Source organism: Populus trichocarpa, chromosome 19, assembly GCF_000002775.5.
Source record: "Populus trichocarpa isolate Nisqually-1 chromosome 19, P.trichocarpa_v4.1, whole genome shotgun sequence".
Taxonomy (NCBI): domain Eukaryota; kingdom Viridiplantae; phylum Streptophyta; class Magnoliopsida; order Malpighiales; family Salicaceae; genus Populus; species Populus trichocarpa.
The window spans coordinates 11,764,753-11,784,843 of record NC_037303.2 but is presented as its reverse complement, the minus strand read 5'-3'; the positions used below and the strand labels follow the sequence as shown (position 1 = coordinate 11,784,843).

At 29.8% G+C, this 20,091-nt stretch overlaps 1 protein-coding gene across 2 annotated transcripts; it reads right to left on the bottom strand.

The window, feature by feature from the left end:
* Positions 1 to 2,378: 2,378 nt before the first annotated feature.
* Positions 2,379 to 6,272, bottom strand: LOC18108463 (uncharacterized). 2 transcript variants are annotated; one of them, XM_006371384.3, is made up of 4 exons: positions 5,720 to 6,272; positions 3,990 to 4,612; positions 3,270 to 3,785; positions 2,379 to 2,720 (listed from the first exon to the last, which is right to left on the bottom strand). In XM_006371384.3, exons 1-4 carry the CDS (start codon positions 6,006 to 6,008, stop codon positions 2,562 to 2,564), a joined length of 1,587 nt encoding a protein of 528 aa, XP_006371446.2. In that variant the 5' UTR covers positions 6,009 to 6,272; the 3' UTR covers positions 2,379 to 2,561. The 2 variants fall into 2 exon arrangements, with proteins under 2 accessions (XP_006371446.2, XP_024447413.1); XM_024591645.2 differs by having other exon boundaries at positions 3,990 to 4,621; positions 5,720 to 6,271.
* Between the last annotated feature and the right edge of the window lie 13,819 nt (positions 6,273 to 20,091).

The following is a 20,091-nucleotide window of genomic DNA, read 5'->3' as shown; positions in this document are numbered from 1 at the left end:
AACCACAATAAATTATAAAGTTCAATATTTAATAAACCAAATATTAAAAAATGAAATTGAATAAAAAATATTTTTTGTAAAAAAACAAAAAATAACAATACCATTATAATAAATAGTATTTTATGAGGTAATGCTGATAAAAAATACCATATCTTTTAGTTTTTGTTATATATATATATATATATATATATATATATATATATATTAATTTCACTCAAGTTTTCACTGAGTTATTAAGTCACAAATCATTATATTTGATTGAGTTAATTTTCTAAACAATTTAAAATTAAATTTGACCCGAATTAATATTAATTTCAGATAAGTAAATCACTTAATCAATATACTAGATTAGGTGAGGCTGATATGGGTTGGATTTGATATTCATGGTATAAATAAGATATTCGTTAGCTTAAGTTTGGATGTTTCTACCACTACTTACTAAGCTTATTCACTTTATCAAATTAGAGGATGTTTGTTTTTATATTTTAAAAAGATTTTTGAAAAAAAAGATTTTTTTTAATTTTAATTTTATTTATATTTTTAAATAATTTTAATGTGTTATTGTTAAAAATAATTTTTTTAAAATAATAAAAATATTATTTTGATGTATTATTAAATAAAAAATATTTTAAAAAATATTCATTATCACATTATCTAAAAAAACAAAAAACTCTTCAAATCACACGAACCACTTATTTATTACATATTAGTATAAGATAACACTCTGTTTTCCCCCTGCAGAAGAAGATATGTGAACAGAACACGTTACAAAATCCACTAAAGCCCAAGCATAATTTGGTTTGTTTATTGAAATTAAATAAAAAAAATTATTTTGAAAGATATTTAAATACCTATCAATAAGAACAAATATATTTACAATAAATAATACACACACACACACATAAAATTCTAGTGCTATTAATGTAAATCAATTCTAAATTAAGTGATAGATAATTTGGTAATTTTATCAAAACAGTTATAAGTTAATTGCTTAATCAACATATTATTAAATGCTACAGTTCTTCCCATCCTTTTCAAATGGAATCAAATAAAAAGGCTTAATTAAAATAATATATAAAGTTTGAGAATTTAAAGATGGATTTTTTTAAAAATAAAATAAAATAAAATATGACCCTCATGGAAGTGGGAAGGATGCAAATCTAAGTCCCTCAACATCAAAATCATTTGTAAAATCAAAAGTATAGACAATGGAATATTGCTCTTCAGTCAACTCGAGTTTACTTCATGTTTTCTTCTCTTTGTTGAGCTCTTATTCGTCTGACTCACCTTTTGCTCTAATGTTCAGGCTTGCAAGTTTGTAGCAAGAATCGTCTATGTACCTTCTATTTACAAGCAGAGGTTGTCTATTTTGATCTTTTAGGAATTCTGGCAAACATTCGGGGTTTACAGTTTTTTGGATCTTGGAAAATGAAATGGATACTTCTATATGAAGGATTTAGCAATCATTTGTAGTTTTGATTCACAACTATATATTCATATATAGAATATCATGGTGATTTCTAGACTTTCATGTTATGAAACTAATGGAATAGTTGTTCTTTTCAACGGTGATGGTATTTTTTCTCGTGTAGTAATAAATTATTTTTGAAATTTTATTTAAAAATTTAAGTTTTTGAGTTAAAATAATTTTTTAATATTATAAAAGTAACGATATTAGAGAGGTTTGGTGTGGAGGATTTATATGTTTAATTTAGAAATATATCTCGACTGAATCTTCAAACAATAGGAGGATAGTGAGATGATCAATGCCCTTGATTGTTCACGAAGAATGAGTGAAGAAATCAAATTAACAATAATGAAAACATGCAGGAGAAAATATGTGCATTGCGTCCTTAATATGTAGTCCTACGGAATGCCAAGCTTTATTTTTGGAACTAGGAAGAAAAAATTAAAATTGCAAATCATTGTTCAATTAGTAGTTCTTGATTAATACATCTTAGAAAAACTAATAAAACACCAGTATAGCTTAAATTTGTAATATTCATAGCAGACTTTAAAACTTTTCATGAGGGGTCTCAGAGGAAACTTCCTCCCTCCAATTCTTCTACGGATCAAGAGTACTAGTATTGTTAAGATCCAATAAAAATTTCGACAATTGTTGTTACTATTTTATACATTTTCGGCCAAGAAATCTGTTTATCATGATGTTCATGCTAGACATCAATTATGGTTGATCGAAGAATGATTTTCATAGAGATAATCAATTATCATATATCCTGATTTATGAACTATATGAAATTATCATCAATTATGCTGATGCCTACATATACTAGTAATCTCAGAAAGATGAGGTTGATACTTGATAGCAACATGGTTCTGTGACACAATTTCTCAGAACCAGATTTGATCCTTCCATCAAAGGCAGAAGGGTATCTTTCTTCATTTACTGATTAAAAGGGGACAAAACTTGAAGAAGTGAAAGCATAGTATTCTGTAACATTTACCAAAAATATATCAAACGCAAATATACAACAAATAACCTTATAATGTATTCACTTGTGTTTCGCCTGAAGAAGAGTCAACATACTGGCTGGAAGAGATCAGTAAGAGCTATGACCATCATTCGCAATATCTTCTGGAACCAGCACATCGAAATCACTCACAGTCCACTCAGCAGTTTCCCCTGCCCGGCTAACGTATATCTCAGTCCCAACATTAATTGAAGACCATACCCGCCGTGCTGGTTTTGTTCCTGGATCCTGCAAAAAGAAATGGTCTTGGAGTACCTTTTCTAAGTCTAAATACAAGTTGCTCAATGTTAGCAACCATTGCTTAATACTTTTGCTCGTGAATATTGCTAGCTATTAGGGACTATATCTTCAGTACAGACAGGGAACTAGTGTATAACAAACATGAAGAATCTTTCAAAAGATACAAGAATTGTCACGCTGTCAACTATAGCTGTCAAGATGCATAGGCCATGTTCAGAATTGCTGGACCTACTGTCCCTTCAACTTACCGAAGAATCACCAAACCTAAAAGGTTAAAGTGACTAATAAAAATATATCAAAATTCAATAGACCTTGAAACACCACAATGAATTTCCTGTAAGGACAAATTTTAAGGTCTTGAGCACTATAAGTACACACAACCAACTAATGAAAAATGCCTAGTGCCAACCAAGAAAAATTTACCAGACCACCATATCCTCCTCCTGTTCTCAACCATATAAATATTCAAAGAGATAAATAAGATCACTTCTGTGTAACAAATTCAGTGCATTATATCAGGTAAGATCAGAAACATACCTGGTAGAAGTATAGACGACTAGAAAGGGCCCCTGTATCTAGCTCCCAAGTCCTAGGGTCCCCAACCCATCCATCTCCTTGCTTCTCTGGATAGCCATGCACAGACCATTCACGATGTGGAAGAATTTGCACCAATTCTTGTGCTTGTGGATTGCTATATGGGTCGCAGATATCATATGGCTTCTCCAGATATTTGGCATTTCCTGGGCTGCAGTACAGATGGTAAGCAGAATATGGAAATCGAGATGTCTCATTCCTATATATTTTTTCACCAGTCAGACTAACATGATAAGGTGGACAAGAAACTTGGTTATCTGGGCGGCACCAGCTTGATGTCGCTGGGTTAATTATCATCTCACTGTATCTAGTCACATCTGTCAGAACATCACCATCACATGGATCTCCATTATTCTTCCAACAGCTACCTATGTCAATTAGGTAAAATTGACTGTTCCCCCCTCCTCCCCGTGTAATGTTAAGTGTCAACTTTACTTTAAAGTTTGGAGAATCTGGCAACTGAGATAAGAAAATGATAGAAATATATCATGATTTGGTTTTTGCTTCAAACTGTGCAGACACAAAAACTATGACCGAAGAGAAACATATCTGTGATACAACAAGGCAAAAAGCTTCTGTATTTCTAGAGGGTAATAAACAAGCATGTGTGTTTTCAGGTGAAATTTGCCGCTACCAATTCAGAAGGATGTCAAGTGAACAAACCTTTCGCATGATACCACTGCCGTTATAGTGATAGCCACCATTAAATCCCTCGGTAGCATCTGAACGTAGATACAACATAAGCCAGGGATACTTTGCAGATGTTGTCAGTTTGTGGGTGAAAATCCAACTCCCTGTGCTCAAATTCTTCTGCCAAAAGACTGAAAAGAAGGAGTTGTTTCCTACACCTTTGCTCAGGTCAGCATCAAGGTCATATGTCCCGAAATATCCTCCACTCAAAGACACCATTTGTTCCCCAGAAAAAACTAACTGCGAGTAGTTATGGTACACAAGTGGTTGATTCATACATCCTTTACCGAAACATGGAAAGTTTCTGCCTGTTATTATTTTACTGACTCTCTTTCCATTTTCAGGACAAAGAGTCGTGTTTTTATCAAAGTTGCCATTCTTGAGCATAACCATCCAAAACTGCCATGGTTTTGGGGGTTCATCAACTGCACATAAAGTAGCAAGATATAGTTCCTTTTGCACTGCAAACAAGTCAGGGTCTTCATAGGATTCAAAATCTGATATAGGAAACTTATCACCAGCACTTAAGCTGTTGTCAGAATTCTTCACTTTATGATGCACTTCACACCTGCTCCTATTATCCAAAAGTTTGGCACCTAAAGAATCTGAAAATTGAGACATAAAGCTACAAGAGACAGTTGAAAAGCAAGAAATTTGTAACTGCTGCTATATTACACCCAGCACAGTCATTCATGTGATTTAATGTATCCCAATTACATCAAGGGGCATAATTTGGTTAATTTGCATGTCATGTTCATGTATCAAGGAGCTGATTATGCTGAACATCATTATCAGAAGCACAGTGAAGCAAGTTATGCATACAACATGGCAAAAATAAAGCCCTCTGACAGTGATTAAGGGTAGCAAGATGTGAAAATTGGGAGTTTAATTGAGAAGCCTTCATTTGGACAAACTGGAACCAGAACGTGAAGACAGTTTGTGCAAATCTGTATGGAGATTGAGCTTGGAGAAAAGGTGCTAGATTTGACAACAACTAAATACATTGATACAACGTCATTGGATAAGATATCAGAAATGAACTTAAGAATTTGGCCTGTTAAAATGCGAAATTAAAGTACGTATTCACAGACAGACATTGCAACCCCTTAAAGCCTAGAGAAGAAGAAAGTCCATTGCGATATAGATTGAACAAATACAGCACAGAAAGTAGATGAGGAGGTTGTTCAGCAATGCTCCCCCATGAAAAGCTATAAATACACTCAAAAAACGGAAAAATAAAATAAAAAAGTGTAGGGAACTTGACAAGATTGATGCAACTAGAAAAGATGACCAAAGCAGGGCATAGAAACCATGGTAAAACGAAGAACAAGTCAGAAAAGCTCAACAATTTTTTGTTGAAACGTACAAAGATGGAAACAATTTGCTGGAGTCAATCATAGCTAATCTTTTAAAGGACATTACCATAAGCAACCCCAGAAAAGAAAGTAAAATGAAATTTCATTTAGAATACAAAAACACCACAAGAAACACGAAAAGAAACGCCTGCCAGTTGCTATTTACAAGCACATAACAATCGGTGTTACGATCGAGCAAGAATTCAACTTCATTTAATGACTAAACAATAAATGATTGACATGACCTTCTAATACCAAGAAAAAACGTTGAACATGGCATCATTCGAGTAATCAATCTTTATGTAATAATTGAAAAGTAGGAGTTGAAAAGAGAGTATATTTATATACCAGAGGTGACTGGACAGTACAAATCAGCACAATCAGCCAACCTTGGGCTGCCCATACTAGGAGCTTCAAAACCAACTTCATTGCAGAAGTTCCAAGCTTCCAATGCCACTCTCACATTCGGATTCTTCATTCCAGGGTCACCTATTGCCGAAACATACTTCTTTGCCGCTGCTGCTGATGATGATGATAAAAATGAAAAAGACGACGATCCATTTGTCAATGTAAAACCCAAATTCAAGATCAGAACTAACAGTGACAGAGTAGAACCCAGAAAACAACAACAGCCCATGTTGTCTTCTTCCTTGAGAAATTAATTGCAGCGGTCTTCTCTTATAGTTTGAGGGAGGGAGGGAGTCTGTAGAATGGCAACCAAGGTAAGCGCGTAACAAGTACGCGGGAATATCAGTTTTATAGGAGCGTGGTAGAGGGTGACTAGGTGTTGTCAGCTTGAATTTCTGGTAAGTTAATCCATGAGAGATTTTTGGCTTTCATATTTGTCTTCTTCCTGCACTGCCGCTGCTGTTGCTTTGAAGCAATCTTATGTATGGGGTTTACGGTAACTTGCTAACCAACTTCAGAGTTTGACACCTATTTTTTCAGATTGAAGGTTTAAAATATTTTTTATTTTGAAATATATTAAAAAATATATTTTTTATTTTTTAAAAATTATTTTTAATATTAATACATTAAAACTATTTGAAACCATAATTTTTTTCATTTTAAATAAAAAAAATTTAAAATTTAAAAAAACACAATTTATACCATATTTCCAAACATATCCTTATCTTTTCACGATGTTTATAGATAGCTTGTCTGTGTGGTACAATTATGATTTTAATTTTTTATTTTTTTAATTTTAAATTAAATATTTTTTAGTTTTTTATTATTATTTTAATATCTTAATATTAAAAATAAAAAAAATATTATTTTAATATATTTTCAAATAAAAAATCACTTTAAAACACATTTTCAAACAAACTCTTAATCAGTAATAAAAATCATTCCTACCCATGACTTGTACAGGTTCTGGTTCTGGGTTACTTGTAGATTGAGTAAATCAATTTGAATATTGGTGAGTTGACTGTGATGTTTTGATTTCTTAATAAAACTATATCATTTTGGATATATTTTTTTTAATTAAAATTAATGTTTTTAGATAAAATTAAACAAATTATTAATCAATTATGTTTTATATTAATAATTTCATCAAATCACTTGAATTTAACCAAGTCAGCAAATCTAGTTAGATTCAAAACTGGAATTAAGACAAATTCACAAGACAGAGTTTGATAACTGTAATTTAAACCATGCTGATGAAACATCCAAGTATTGCTGGTTCAAATGGGGGAAGGAAACCTCTTTAAATCTAATTTGAATTCGAAGGAATTCCAAGAAAAACAAACAATTTCTTAGAAATATACAGCAGGTTAGTGTTAATTTCCTCCTTAACACCATGTCTGGAAAATTGTTGAACAAAACAAATTGTTCAAGTGAAAAATGATCATGGGATCATTACAGAACTAGCCAGGGCTTCATTTTTCTTTAGCTTCGATCAAAAACCCAACAATCTGCTCTCTAATTCTTATTGGGTGCCTGTTGTTAAGTTTTGATTCTTCCAAAACTTCTCTAGTTTTTGTTTGTGTTCGAGCCGAGCTCTTAACATGTTCTGCCCCATAGAGATAAGATCGATTCACAGTAGACTAGGTTAGGTCAGGCTCTTCGGTCTCTTCTTCTCTGTCTGTGGGCTCATAGCCAAGCTCTACACAGTTAGTAGGTCAAGCTGGGCCTGTGGTACTAAGACAGTGTTTGGGAACGCGGTTCAATCTATGTTTTTAAAAAATTAAGTTTTTTTTTTGCTAACATTTAATATGGTTTATATATTTTAGATCGTTTTGATGTGCTGATGTCAAAAATAATTTTTTAAAAAATAAAAAAACATCATTTACATACATTTTGACACAAAAAGTTATTTAAAAAACATCCGTAACCACATTGCCAAACACGTTCTAACTGTTTGGTGGTCGTGTGGAGTTCTCTTTGGTCTCTTCTTCTCTGTCTGTGGGCTCATAGCCGAGCTCTACACAGTTAGGCCTTTTAACTGCTCTTTTACAGCCTTTTCTTACTTTCTTTTTTTTTTAAAAAAAAAGTTTCAAAAGAAAGGCTGCATGGGGTAAAAAACGATAGAACCCATGAAGGCCTTAACTACATATTTATAACTTTGTGCTGGATTTTTTTTTTGAATAATGGTTTGTTTTTAAAGTATATTTTATTAAAAAATATATTAAAATAATATTTATTTTTTATTTTAAAAGTTATTTTTAATATCAGCACATCAAAATAATAAAAAAATAATTTTAAACAAAACACTTAATTTTTTTAGAAACACGATTTCAACTTTATTCCCAATCACAGGTAATCAAGATGAATAATAATAAGAAAAAATGAAGCAAATAATTATCAAGTAATATTATTTAAAAAAACAAAAGAACACATGAAGGCCTTAACTGCACATTTATAACTTGTAGAGGGTATCGATTGTTTTTAAAAGTATTTTTTACTTAAAAATATATTAAAATAATATTTATTTTATTTTTAAAAAATTACTTTTAATAACAACACATCAAAACAATAAAAAATCATAAAAAATAATTTTAGATAAAAAAATCAATTTTTTTTGAAAACATGATTCCAATCTCGTTCCTAAACACTAAGGTAATATGCAATCGAGATGAAAAAACAACAATAAGAAAAAAATGAAGCAAATAATTATCATGTAATTTAAGATATTCTTTGTTCTTAAAAGTATAACCTAAATCAACTGATGTCAAATGCGTTCTTGCTATAAATTTACCACAAACTGTGCAAAGGTTCACCTGGTCTGACAATTAATGTCCTTAATTAAATGCTTCAATACCATAGTATATAGATAAATATAAAAAAATATTGATTTGTTGGAAATGAAGATTAATGATATTGTTATACTATCAATGACAAAGAATCTAATCTATAAAGTCTATTCGCTAGATATGATAGTGCATGTAAAGCATGGATGCTTGTCTGAAAATTTGGTATCCCTTTGAGAGTTGAGTCTTCATGTTTTCCGATTTTCCTACCTGTTTCTGTTTCTCGATCCCCTGCTTTTGGTTCTGGTTGCTGAGGTAAGCTCTTCACATCCTTAAAGGATTACGATATTCTTCTTAATAACCATCTAAATCTCCTAAACTTATCCACAAATTTCCTAATTATTGTTTGCGATATATATATGCTTGCTTTAGAGTAGTGAATTTGATGCCTAAAGCACTTCCATCCTCTATTTTGATAACCAAAAGTTATACCAGCATCATGTAAAACTCGATTGTAGAACTCGGTATAATTTGATAGATTGATGTAGAACTCAGCCAACTTGATTATTACCTTAGACCGAGTCTAAAAAAAAATCAACACGATTAATCAACTCATGACTCAATCAAAATCTAGTTTAGTATTTTAATTTTTTTTAAAAAAAATTGATGTTGCTTTGATTTATCTTTTAAAAATTAAAACAGTATTATTTTACCATTCAATAACCTTAGCATAACGAAGATGCATGGTGGCACTTGAGAGACAATATCCGTACTTATTAACTTTATTTTTTTTGTCATTTTAGATAGAGTGGAGGTATCGTCCATGGGGTCCTGGACGTGATCTTCAATTTTCGTGATTGGTTCTTCATGAATATTAGTCATTATTATTCGCATGTCTGTCCTTTGGATGATCTCAAATATCGACCTCCATCGATCGTGTTTCAGAGGATCCAGAGGCTAGCATTTCACGAGTAATCAATGACTAATATTCATGAAGAACGTCAAATCATCGAAATTTGATATCCTCTTAGAGCCATGCTTAATTCCATAGACGCAGGGTCCCCGAGTGCTTAACCATGATTAGCTAGGGTTTTGAAGCACCCATGCTTAGAATATATATACCTTTGTGTGGTTTGCTACGTTAAAGAAACGGTCACCGTCACACAGATTAACGATCGAAGTAAAGCCAGTTGACATGCATGAGTATGCACGAATCAAGTGCTGAGAATTGCAGGAAACAGTCCTAGCCATCATTTTTATACAAACTCCATTAAAACAGCATTACTTTCTTTAAAAAAACTGAAATCTAATTCTATATCGTATAACTTTCTATTGCTTATGGGATAGGATTCTTGATATCATCAAGTTGAGTGTTTTAAAAGAGAAGCAACTCTTGGATGTGGTTGAGAATTGAGAAGGAAAACATTTTCTAAACCTGACGCTAGCTTCTGGATTCTAATTACCCGTACCAAGTTGTATTAATTAAAAGCTAAACGACCAGGAATCCTATATATTTCCTTGACATAGTACTTCACTATTGGAACGTACCAAATTTGCTACTTAAAAATATTATGTTGCAGGAGATTAAAGCGGGTTCATATAGATAGAACGTCTTTGATTTAATTGGCTCATTGGTTCTTATGCCCTCCCTTTCTTTTCCTCTCTTTTCTGTAAAGGTTCTTATGCTTTAGGTTTTCTGTATTTTATAGTCAGAAGAGCTGGGAGAATCTAGATTAGTTGAAAAGCCTGATCATGCTCTGATGAGTCTTAACATGCTCCTTTACTGAATTTACTTTTTGCCAACCACGCACCAGAGAACACAAAATATTATGGTGATGCTGTTGTTTCTTGTAAGAAGGAGAACCTCATAATCTTCTTTCTGTTTTCTTTAGGTTTTAGTATGCTCAAACCAGCATTTTGATTTTCAGACTATATATATTCTTTATTCCAATCTAGTAAAAAACAAGCTATCTTTGTCGTGATTAAGAAATTTATGAGAATTTAACATCCTTAAAAGTCAAATTTTACATTCTTAACAATTAGACACAAATAAAAAAGAAAACTAAGACAACTTTAGGTTCTTTACATTTTGATCTAGGTTCTTTTGTGTTTTTCTCAACTAAGACAACTTTGTATTTATAATATAAAGTTACATGAGTATCAATATGATTAAATCCACTCCATATAAATAGTAGTTCAACTGAAAAAATAATAAAACAATTAGAAGAACTTGAATGTAAAGTAAACTCAATATCTTAAGAAATGAATACTTATATTCATAGGACTCTGTTACATTCACGAATTGAAACTCCTGGATAATGCAATATCTTTTTGGTCTTTTTGGTTTATGAAATTGAAATTGCAAGCCTACTTGACTATCGCTTGCAAAGTTATCGTCTATAAGCTATCGCCTGCTGGTTTTAAGTTTGAAAGGTCATGGGAACTTGATAAAATTACAATGTAGTGATTTAAGTTTTTTGTTGAGTTGTATGTGTCCTTTCATTTTCCGTGTCATCTACCTTATTTAGTCAAGTGGTATCAACTACCAGTAACCTTCCATTTCTTGTATGTCAATTACTAATAACTTTCATCTTTTAGAGTTCTTTCCATGATCTCACAGTGATAGGAGTTACTGTTGCCTTTTAATTTATATGGTTTATTATAACTGCTCACGTTCTGATTATGCACACGCTCTTTCTTTTATATAATTTTGTTTTTTAAGTTTCTCTTGATTATCTAATTATTAGATAATTATCTTTAAACCTTATCTATATCTCATAAAATTTATGGTATAACATATCCTTCCACCTATATTTTGAGCATAGTAATGCCTTATCCTTTTATTGTTTTCACAAATTACATTCCACATGTATATCTTTTCATGTAAATCTTTATTTTCAATCCATAATACTTTTCACTTGATAGTAGTTTCCATCCAACTAAAATTATTTTTAAAGTTTTTATAAAAATGATAAGGTTATAGTAAGAATAGATCCCCCCCCTAAATTAAGAAAATTGAAAGAAATCAAATCCTATTTTCTCATATTATATTATACATCTAATCTTACAAGAAAATTGTATGAATAAAACAACCTAGAAACTAACCTTAAAAATCTAACCTAATTTTTTAATTATATCTAAAACTCAAATTGAAACTAGCTCAGCCTCTGCCTCCATCATGTGCTAGTAAATTGTCTTAAAAAAAAGGTCTGTGTAGGTTATAAAAGAATTGAAATTTTGAATTCAAAGGATCATTTTAAGTTTGACATCTCATATTGATATTTGGATCTTTATGGAGTTTGCACAGAGTAGGAAGAGTTGGCATATGGGTATGGAAGTTGACATTGGGTTTGCTTAGTGTTTTTTTTAAAGGAATACATAATGTTTTTTTAAAAAAATGTATTATGGTAGTAGTTATTTTCAAATTACTTTTCGCTTGGAAATGTAATATTGAAATTATTTTTTTATTTTTTAAAAATTATTTTTGACATTAGCATATCAAAATGATTTGAAAAAAATAATTTGAAGAAAAAAATAATTTTAAAAAAAACACTCTTAAAACGCAAAAACAAACGAGCTCTTAACCAATTCCTTCCATGGCCTCTAGCCCCTAATTTTGCCAACATTTCAATTACTACAAATCCATTTAACAAAATCCCACAATCAATTAATAAAATAAAATAAAATATTGAAATTATCATAACAATTTTTTGAGTAATAGGACTTGTTATGTAATTATCAATAAGTCTTATTTTTTAGGTAAATAGAAGAGCAATATATATAGAAGGTGAAAAACTATCTCTATGAGCTTTGCTTCTTCTTCAACCCCTAATAATGTTTACATATTTTGAGTGTAAAGTTTGGGAGAAAGCATTGTTGAGAGTGCGTTGCTGTTGGAGACAACCTCATGATGACAACGCTACATTAACGATGATGGAGGATATTAATTTTATTAACTAGCTAGTTATTCTTCTTAACCATAAAAAAACTTTACACAAATGTCATTTGTCATAAAAGAAGAAGAAGTAAGAGCAATCAGACAAAACACAAAATTAATTTCACCAAAATTATTAGTGGAGGGTTCGATCCCATGATTTTTAGCTCTTGAATAAAGGGTTCAAAAGGGATATAGCTTAGGCCTTGAAGGTCTTCATAGGTCTTACATATGCTTGTATTTCTTTTTCTTCTTTCAAATTCAAGAAGGTTTTAGCTTTTCCACCAAGCATTTAAAGGTTCAAAGCCAAAAAAACCAGGAGAAAAGGCTTTGCTTTTGAGTTGCAAAGCTAGTGGGATCAGTTCTGTGATTTTGAATCTCTCCTGAAAGATTGAAGAAGTGAACACCATCCTCTTTAAAATGTGGTCCGAAATTACAGCTGCTCTAAACCAAAGAGGTTGTGTCCTCGATAGTGGAAGCCAGGAGGGAGAGAAAATAAGTTTCTTGTTTTATTTGAAACTCTCCATATGCATGCCAGGAGGCACAATTTAATTTATTTTAGTCTTAGATTTTTATTTTAATTCTTGCTATTACATATGCCCATTAACCAACATCAGCCAGCTCGTTCTCCTATATACCCGCATCCATTAATATAGATATATGCAAGCCTCCATGAAACAAACCTAAGTTGTCATTTCTAATTTAGTAATGTTTTACAATCACATTGTAAAGGAGAGGAGATACAAAAATCCATAAATGTAAAGCTTAGCGGCTTATTCTCGTGAGGAAATCAACTTTGTATGCATGCCCTTTATTTGAAAGACAACCATGTTTCTGTCATTTTAGCATCCCTTTGACCATAATCCCTTTTATGTTTGATGGATGAGAAAGGCATGGAAAGATTTTCTGTTCTTTTAATTCATGTTCAAGGTCATTAGTCATCATTGAATGATTTGCAAGTATGGTTTATACAATATTTCCCAGTAAACATTTTGGTAAACTATTAAAACTAAAAGAGATATAATTAAGAAAAAGTTGTCACCTAATAGATTCAAGGGGTTTCTAGGTTCTTAAAGATTCTAAATAAGAGGCTAGTTATGTAATGTTATACCCTAAATCAAAAAATAATCTTTTCATGTGACAACGCTATATGCCTTATAGGCATGCAAAGTATCTAAACTCCAATTAAGAAATTATACTCAAAATAATACCCCATTAAAAAAATACATATACCTTGAATAATAAATTAATTAAATCATCTCACATAAAATAATTTGAGTTCAAAGGCAAATAAAACCAAATGTATTACAAATTTAATATCATAAATCGATCTAGTTATTAAAATATTATAGTCTATAAATCAAATATAAGTTTAAAAAACAACCACTTAACAATCTAAATCTCCTCCAAACCATCTGAAAATAAATAAATAGGAGGTGAGTGTCACATACTCAATAAATAACAATTCATCTCTCTAGTTGGATCAAGCATGCAAAAACTTACTAACACATATTGCTTACAATCAATTCATTTATCATACCAAAATTTCAATACTTTCAAAGACTCAAAAAAGATCTAAAGCACATTTATAAATCATACATAAACTTAAATATTTCAAACCAATCATTTTGAACACAAACATGGATTGCACACTCATATTCAAAGTCAAAGAACTATAATTTCTCTAACCACAACAACAATGGATCATATTTTGTCTAATAACTAAGCATCAAATTCTAAATAAAACATGTCTACAACAACAAGTGCCAATGTATAGCCCTTAAAAATCAGGTCCAAAGTGTATAATTACTCTAACCATAATAATAATAGGTCATATTTAACCCTATGACTAGGTATCAAATTCTAAATAAACATGTCTATAAGTGCTAATGTATAACCCCTAAAGGTTAAGTATAAAGAGTATAATTACTAAAACCACAATAATAATTGGTCATATTTTGCTTTATGACAAAACATCAAATTCTAAATAACTATGTCTATAAATGACAATGTATAGCCCTTAAAAGCTGAGTCCAAAGTGTATTCAATCAAATTCATATTCATATTCAATCCATGAATGGGTTAAAAAAAACAAAACATATTTAAAGTACTTTTGAAATCATAAACATACTTTCTCGAAACTCTTAACATTATTTAAAAATTATTCATCATGCCCGATCCATCTAATTTATAAAACAATAAATATTTTAGTAAGAAAAAGTCATTTAGTACATAAATATATATTTTCTAACTCAAAATAACTAACCAATGAGATGAATAGTTACTTATGTGATATGCAAATCCAAGATTAGCGTTAGAGACAACCTAGCATTCCCAACAACAACAATTACCATAAATTATATATTCACTAGTATCCAATGCAATACATGAGATTATTTCTAATTTATAGTTTAATCAAAGTTTAAATATATTACTAACTTAAATGACCCTAAAATCCCCTAAAACAATCACTCAACTAGAACCGTGTTACTATAGCCCTTTGTTTTACTTATAAAATATCTATTTTTTTCAATAATTAAATACCAAAAATAATTATAAAAAACATATGGCAATTATGGTTCAAAAAATACTAACTTTATAAAATATGATTAGAAAAGGATAAGAAACATTTTTATTTTAAGTAAAGTAGTATTTTAAAAATAATTAAAGTGAAGCTGTTGAAAATTATTAATTGCAACTATTCTTAGAAAAATAATTTATTATGTAAATAAATTAATTCATATAGAAATAAAGTTCTATATGAAAAACATTCAACATATTCAAATTCTACATAAACATCAATTAATTTTAGTATATTGAAACATTTAAAACCAAAATTATAAAAGTTGTTTACTCTCCAAAACAAATTTTAGTTATTTTCTATTAAATCTCAATAAATTCTTAAAAAAAATTTAAACACACTAAAAGTATTTGATAGCATATTAAATAGAAACAAGAAACTTTGGACCCATAAAATGTTTGGGGTGAATCACAGTACTCTCTAATTAACTAAGAGTAAGTTTTAAAAATTTATGTTCTTATAAACCCAGAAATTACATATTAAAGTGGCTTATTTTCAATGATCATAACTACTAATACACAACTTTTATTTGAAAAAATGACCTATCAAATCTAATAACTCATGACATATTATATCTAGGTACCAAGTTTCGACCATTATGCTTATTGAAAGATTAATTCTGATAGTCTAAAGTTACCAACTTATCATTTTTTTTTCAATTTCTTAATTTCACTATTACTTCAAATTAATCTACCAAAAAAATATAAAGTCACTTCCAATGACTTTTTATCAATTTAAGACTATGTTAGTATAACATTCACTCCTTAAAAGTGATTAAAAAATCAAATATCATAAAAAACCTTAATTCCTAAATCTCTCTCCATGACCCTAATATGCATGAAAAAAATTCAATTAATAGATATGAATAGAAAACACACACCTTAAATTGATAAAAGTAAATAAAGATTTTGACCCTAAATTAAACTCTCTCTCTCTCTCTCCCTCTCCCTCTCTCTCTCTTTATATATATATATATATATATATAGTCTTTGATTGTTTGACAAAATAAAGTGTAAGTTACTCTAGGGTTTTATTTTCTTTTTATTCTCTAAATTATTATGTATTTACTAATATACCCACTATTACTTATAATACCTTAACTAATAAAAAGTGCATAATAGGAAACCTAATTAATTATATTATATTATATTATTTATTATCACTATTTTTTCATATATATTAAATTGTGTAAAACTTCATTATTGTCTATCAACCATAGTCACCTATAATTACTCATCAAAGGATAATGTTGTCATTTCCAATTCAATTTTTTTAGGGTATCATATGCAATAGAAAAGATATCAATCACCTGATGCATCGTAGGTAAAATACGATAATGATCTAAGAAAATAATTTGGAACTCAAACCGGATAACATGGCTTAACCCTCACTTTTAAAATACAAGTGTTGGACCTAAGAAGAAGTGATTAATTGCTAACATAGACCTAATTAAGATTATGCTGATTGAAATGGGCTCGAAGGCCACCACTCAATTTCAATGGGTTTATGTGGGATTGTGTATATCAAGCTCAAATTTGCTCGCCATATTAAGGAATGATATATCAAAAAACAATCACACATTAACATAAATATAAAAAATTCAAATAACAATAATTATAGTTTAAAAGAGTATTGCCAATGGTACCCTTGAACCCACAGATTTCAGATTCATAAAAAAAAAAAACCTTATTTTTTTTTGTAAAATAAAGAGTCGCGTATTCATTGTTTCTATTACACATTAGGCAACATCCCAAGACAATAAACAACTATAGTTCATTAATCTTGGGTTGATTAATGAATAAATAAAACAATTAATATGAAATAAAATTGTGATGGAAAATATGATATCTTGAAAGTACTTTGAATATAATAAAGTTGTGTATTAAGAAATTTTATTGCCCACTCATCAATATCCTAGGACAATTCCTCGTGACGTTTCATTTATCCTATATAGATTTATAAATAATAAAACAATTAATACACAATAAAATTACAAGAAATAATATCTTGAAAAAAAATCTAATTACAATATTAAAGTCATGTGTTAAGTAATCTTATTATGTACTCATCAATATCAACGTCTAGTGATGGTTCATTTATCGCAGGTGAATTTATGAATAATAAAATAATTCATACATAACAAGATTACAAGAAAAAAATATCTTGAAACATTTTTAATACTATATAAAGTTGTGTATTATGCAATTTTATTATTTACACATCAATATTTTAGGACAATGCCTAGTGATGGTTTATTTATCCTAGATGAATTTATGAACAATAAAAATTCTTAATACATAGCATACATTTTAGAAAAACCAATTAATTGTTTCTATTTTTTAGTGGACTTGTTCATCAATTATTTTTAGTAAAATTATAACTATTTGTATTGAACAAAATAATTTGATTGTTAATTGAGGAAAATATTTTTTTTAAATCAAATGAAAAAAAATAAAACAAATATTAGTTAGTACCGTGGTTTGAAACTAGGCCAGCATGATTACCCTCTATTTCTATTCAACAAATGGAAATGCTCGTGAACTAATGTAATAGATGGAACATCATGCCATAAGAAACTCTTTTTTTTCTGCTGTTTTTTTTTTTTAATTAAGCCGACTACATGTGATGTAGATATGGTTACAAATAATTTTTTACCCTTTATTTTTAAAAAATAAAAATTTCCAATTCAATCAATTTATGGTCATTTATTGATTTTTGACACTTTCTTTTATTTTACTTTTTGTGACAAGTTTTATATTTATTAAAAACAAATTAGGGAGTGAAATGACAAGCAAGTAAGAAAAAAAGGACCAAAATAAACATTAAAGTTTTGAAAGATCAAATAAGATAATTGATAATCAAATAATATGATTCAAAAATAAAACAAATATAAAAGAGGGATTATATTTCATAAAAGTAGAGATTAAAATAAAATTTAAAATATTTTAGTTCTAATAAAGATTTTTAAAGAATCACCAATTATAGATCTCATTGATGTCATAAAGGAAAGCAAGAGATCCTGTATAGTTCAAGAAAGGAAAATAAATTAATCTTGTATTATGATTTTTAAAATTTGAGGTGATCATTTAAGAAGAAAAGAATACAACAACCTTCAAATATTTCGATTTTATTTTTCAATTTGATAGGGTCCTCAACACTATAAATAAGGACCTAGAGTAGAGGGAAAGAAAACATGGGAAAACATACCAGGAATCATAGCAGAAAAAGAAAAAAAAAACTGTTGGAAAAAGAAAAAGAAAAAAAAGCATTCATATATATAAATAAATAAAAGCTTCTCCTTCATGTGCCTAATGAAAAAAAAAAGTTTCTAACTGCTAGTCATCCCCTTCCTTTTTTAACCATAATCCGACAATATACGATCACTACAACACTAGCCACCACAAACTCTTTCCTCCACCTAAAACACAACCAACATATCTTACCCAACAACAATATCCACAACAACCTTTTTCTCCATTTATAGCCTTGACATAACTTATATTTTCCATTTTTTCTCTAATGTCAATCACCATTAGCCATCCCTAGGCGCTAACCTATCTTTATTTTGAATTACTCTCCTCTTAATGATTCTAACAACCAACTCTCATATATTTTATTAACATTAAAAAAACCACCACTCATAACCCACATATAGAAGTCAAAATCACCGGATTATAACCAACACTAGATTGAGCCTATCTCACTAGACACCATCTTCACACCGAAACAACTAGTTCCTCTAATTAAATGACCAACTATCGAAACAACACACAACCTAACACAACAACAACCCTTCAACAGACTTGAAAATTCTAGCCACCCTTCACTCATCTTTTGTCTTTTTTATAGGTTTTGTGGACATTTCTGAGTTACACATGCCACTCCTTTTTATAAGTTTGAAATTTTTTATATTATAATACATATTTGAAGTGTTGGGATTCATGTCATTACATAACAACCCTATAGAGTTGAAGTCATCAATGATTTATTTTTCAAAGTGGAATAAGGTTGAAATCAATAACGCTCATACCTTAAAAGTAATAATTAAACCTTGTTGTGGGGTGTAGATCTTGAATCATTATCTTAGATCGAAGTAGTTTTTTCACCTTTAAAATACAAACAAAAATATATTAGTTTAGGAGATCTTTAGTAAATAAACACAATATTACCTTCTATTACTAAAAACAAATGCAAAACAACTTACTTTAGATATAATTTAAGGTGATTTTCATTATTTTTTTTAGTATAATTAACTCTTTATCTGTAACATATGAAGACAACTAGACTAGTTAGATTTCTGATTATTATAAACAAAAATAGGTGATAATTTATTTCTCAATTTTACTTTTATTAATCCTATATATCAACTCATCAATTGTCTCTTGTGATAAATACAATACATCTATGTGAGTTATTTATCTTCCTAAGATTTGGATAAATCCCTATCATATTTGAAAGGGAACGTATTTGAAGGAGTACGTAGCTATCATTTTGTTTCGATAATGGTACAAACAAGCCTCTGAAGAGTAAATTTGTGGTCGCACCCACCATATTGCTAAAATGCTCTATTTTTTATAAACAGCAGCATGAATAATAACAATTATTTCTCTCTGATGATTTCTTCCCGGATGCGCACCATATGAATTAAAAATTGAGATCTTTAGACAAGAACATATTAATTCCAAGGAATTGAGTTATATTATATCAATGAAAATGTAGAACCTAAGCTTTACACCACTGATAGAATTTGTTAATGGCAGAAGATTGGTAAGAGAATATCCACGTGCCAACTGTTTAATCCTCTCTAAGCAGCCACAGAATTCAAAGTGAAGATCTCTTTATGGCTTCCGATTGAATGCATGCCAGTGATTTGACAAGATTCTTGTCTTCATCGCTAAGATGGATGAGTGGAGGGAGGGCCGGGGCTATATATGTAGTATTTTTAGAGTTTTGTTTAATGCATGCTTGTTAAGCCATATCTAAATTAAAAAAAAATTAATCTAGCTAATAATGT

Coding starts and splice junctions, on each gene's coding strand:
- LOC18108463 (XM_024591645.2), bottom strand. CDS start 6,008: ATGGGCTGTTGTTGTTTTCTGGGTTCTACTCTGTCACTGTTAGTTCTG. Junction 4,622..5,719: donor GTACTGTCCAGTCACCTCTG/GTATATAAATAT, acceptor CTCAATTTTCAG/ATTCTTTAGGTGCCAAACTT. Junction 2,721..3,269: donor GTCGTCTATACTTCTACCAG/GTATGTTTCTGA, acceptor TTCTTTTTGCAG/GATCCAGGAACAAAACCAGC.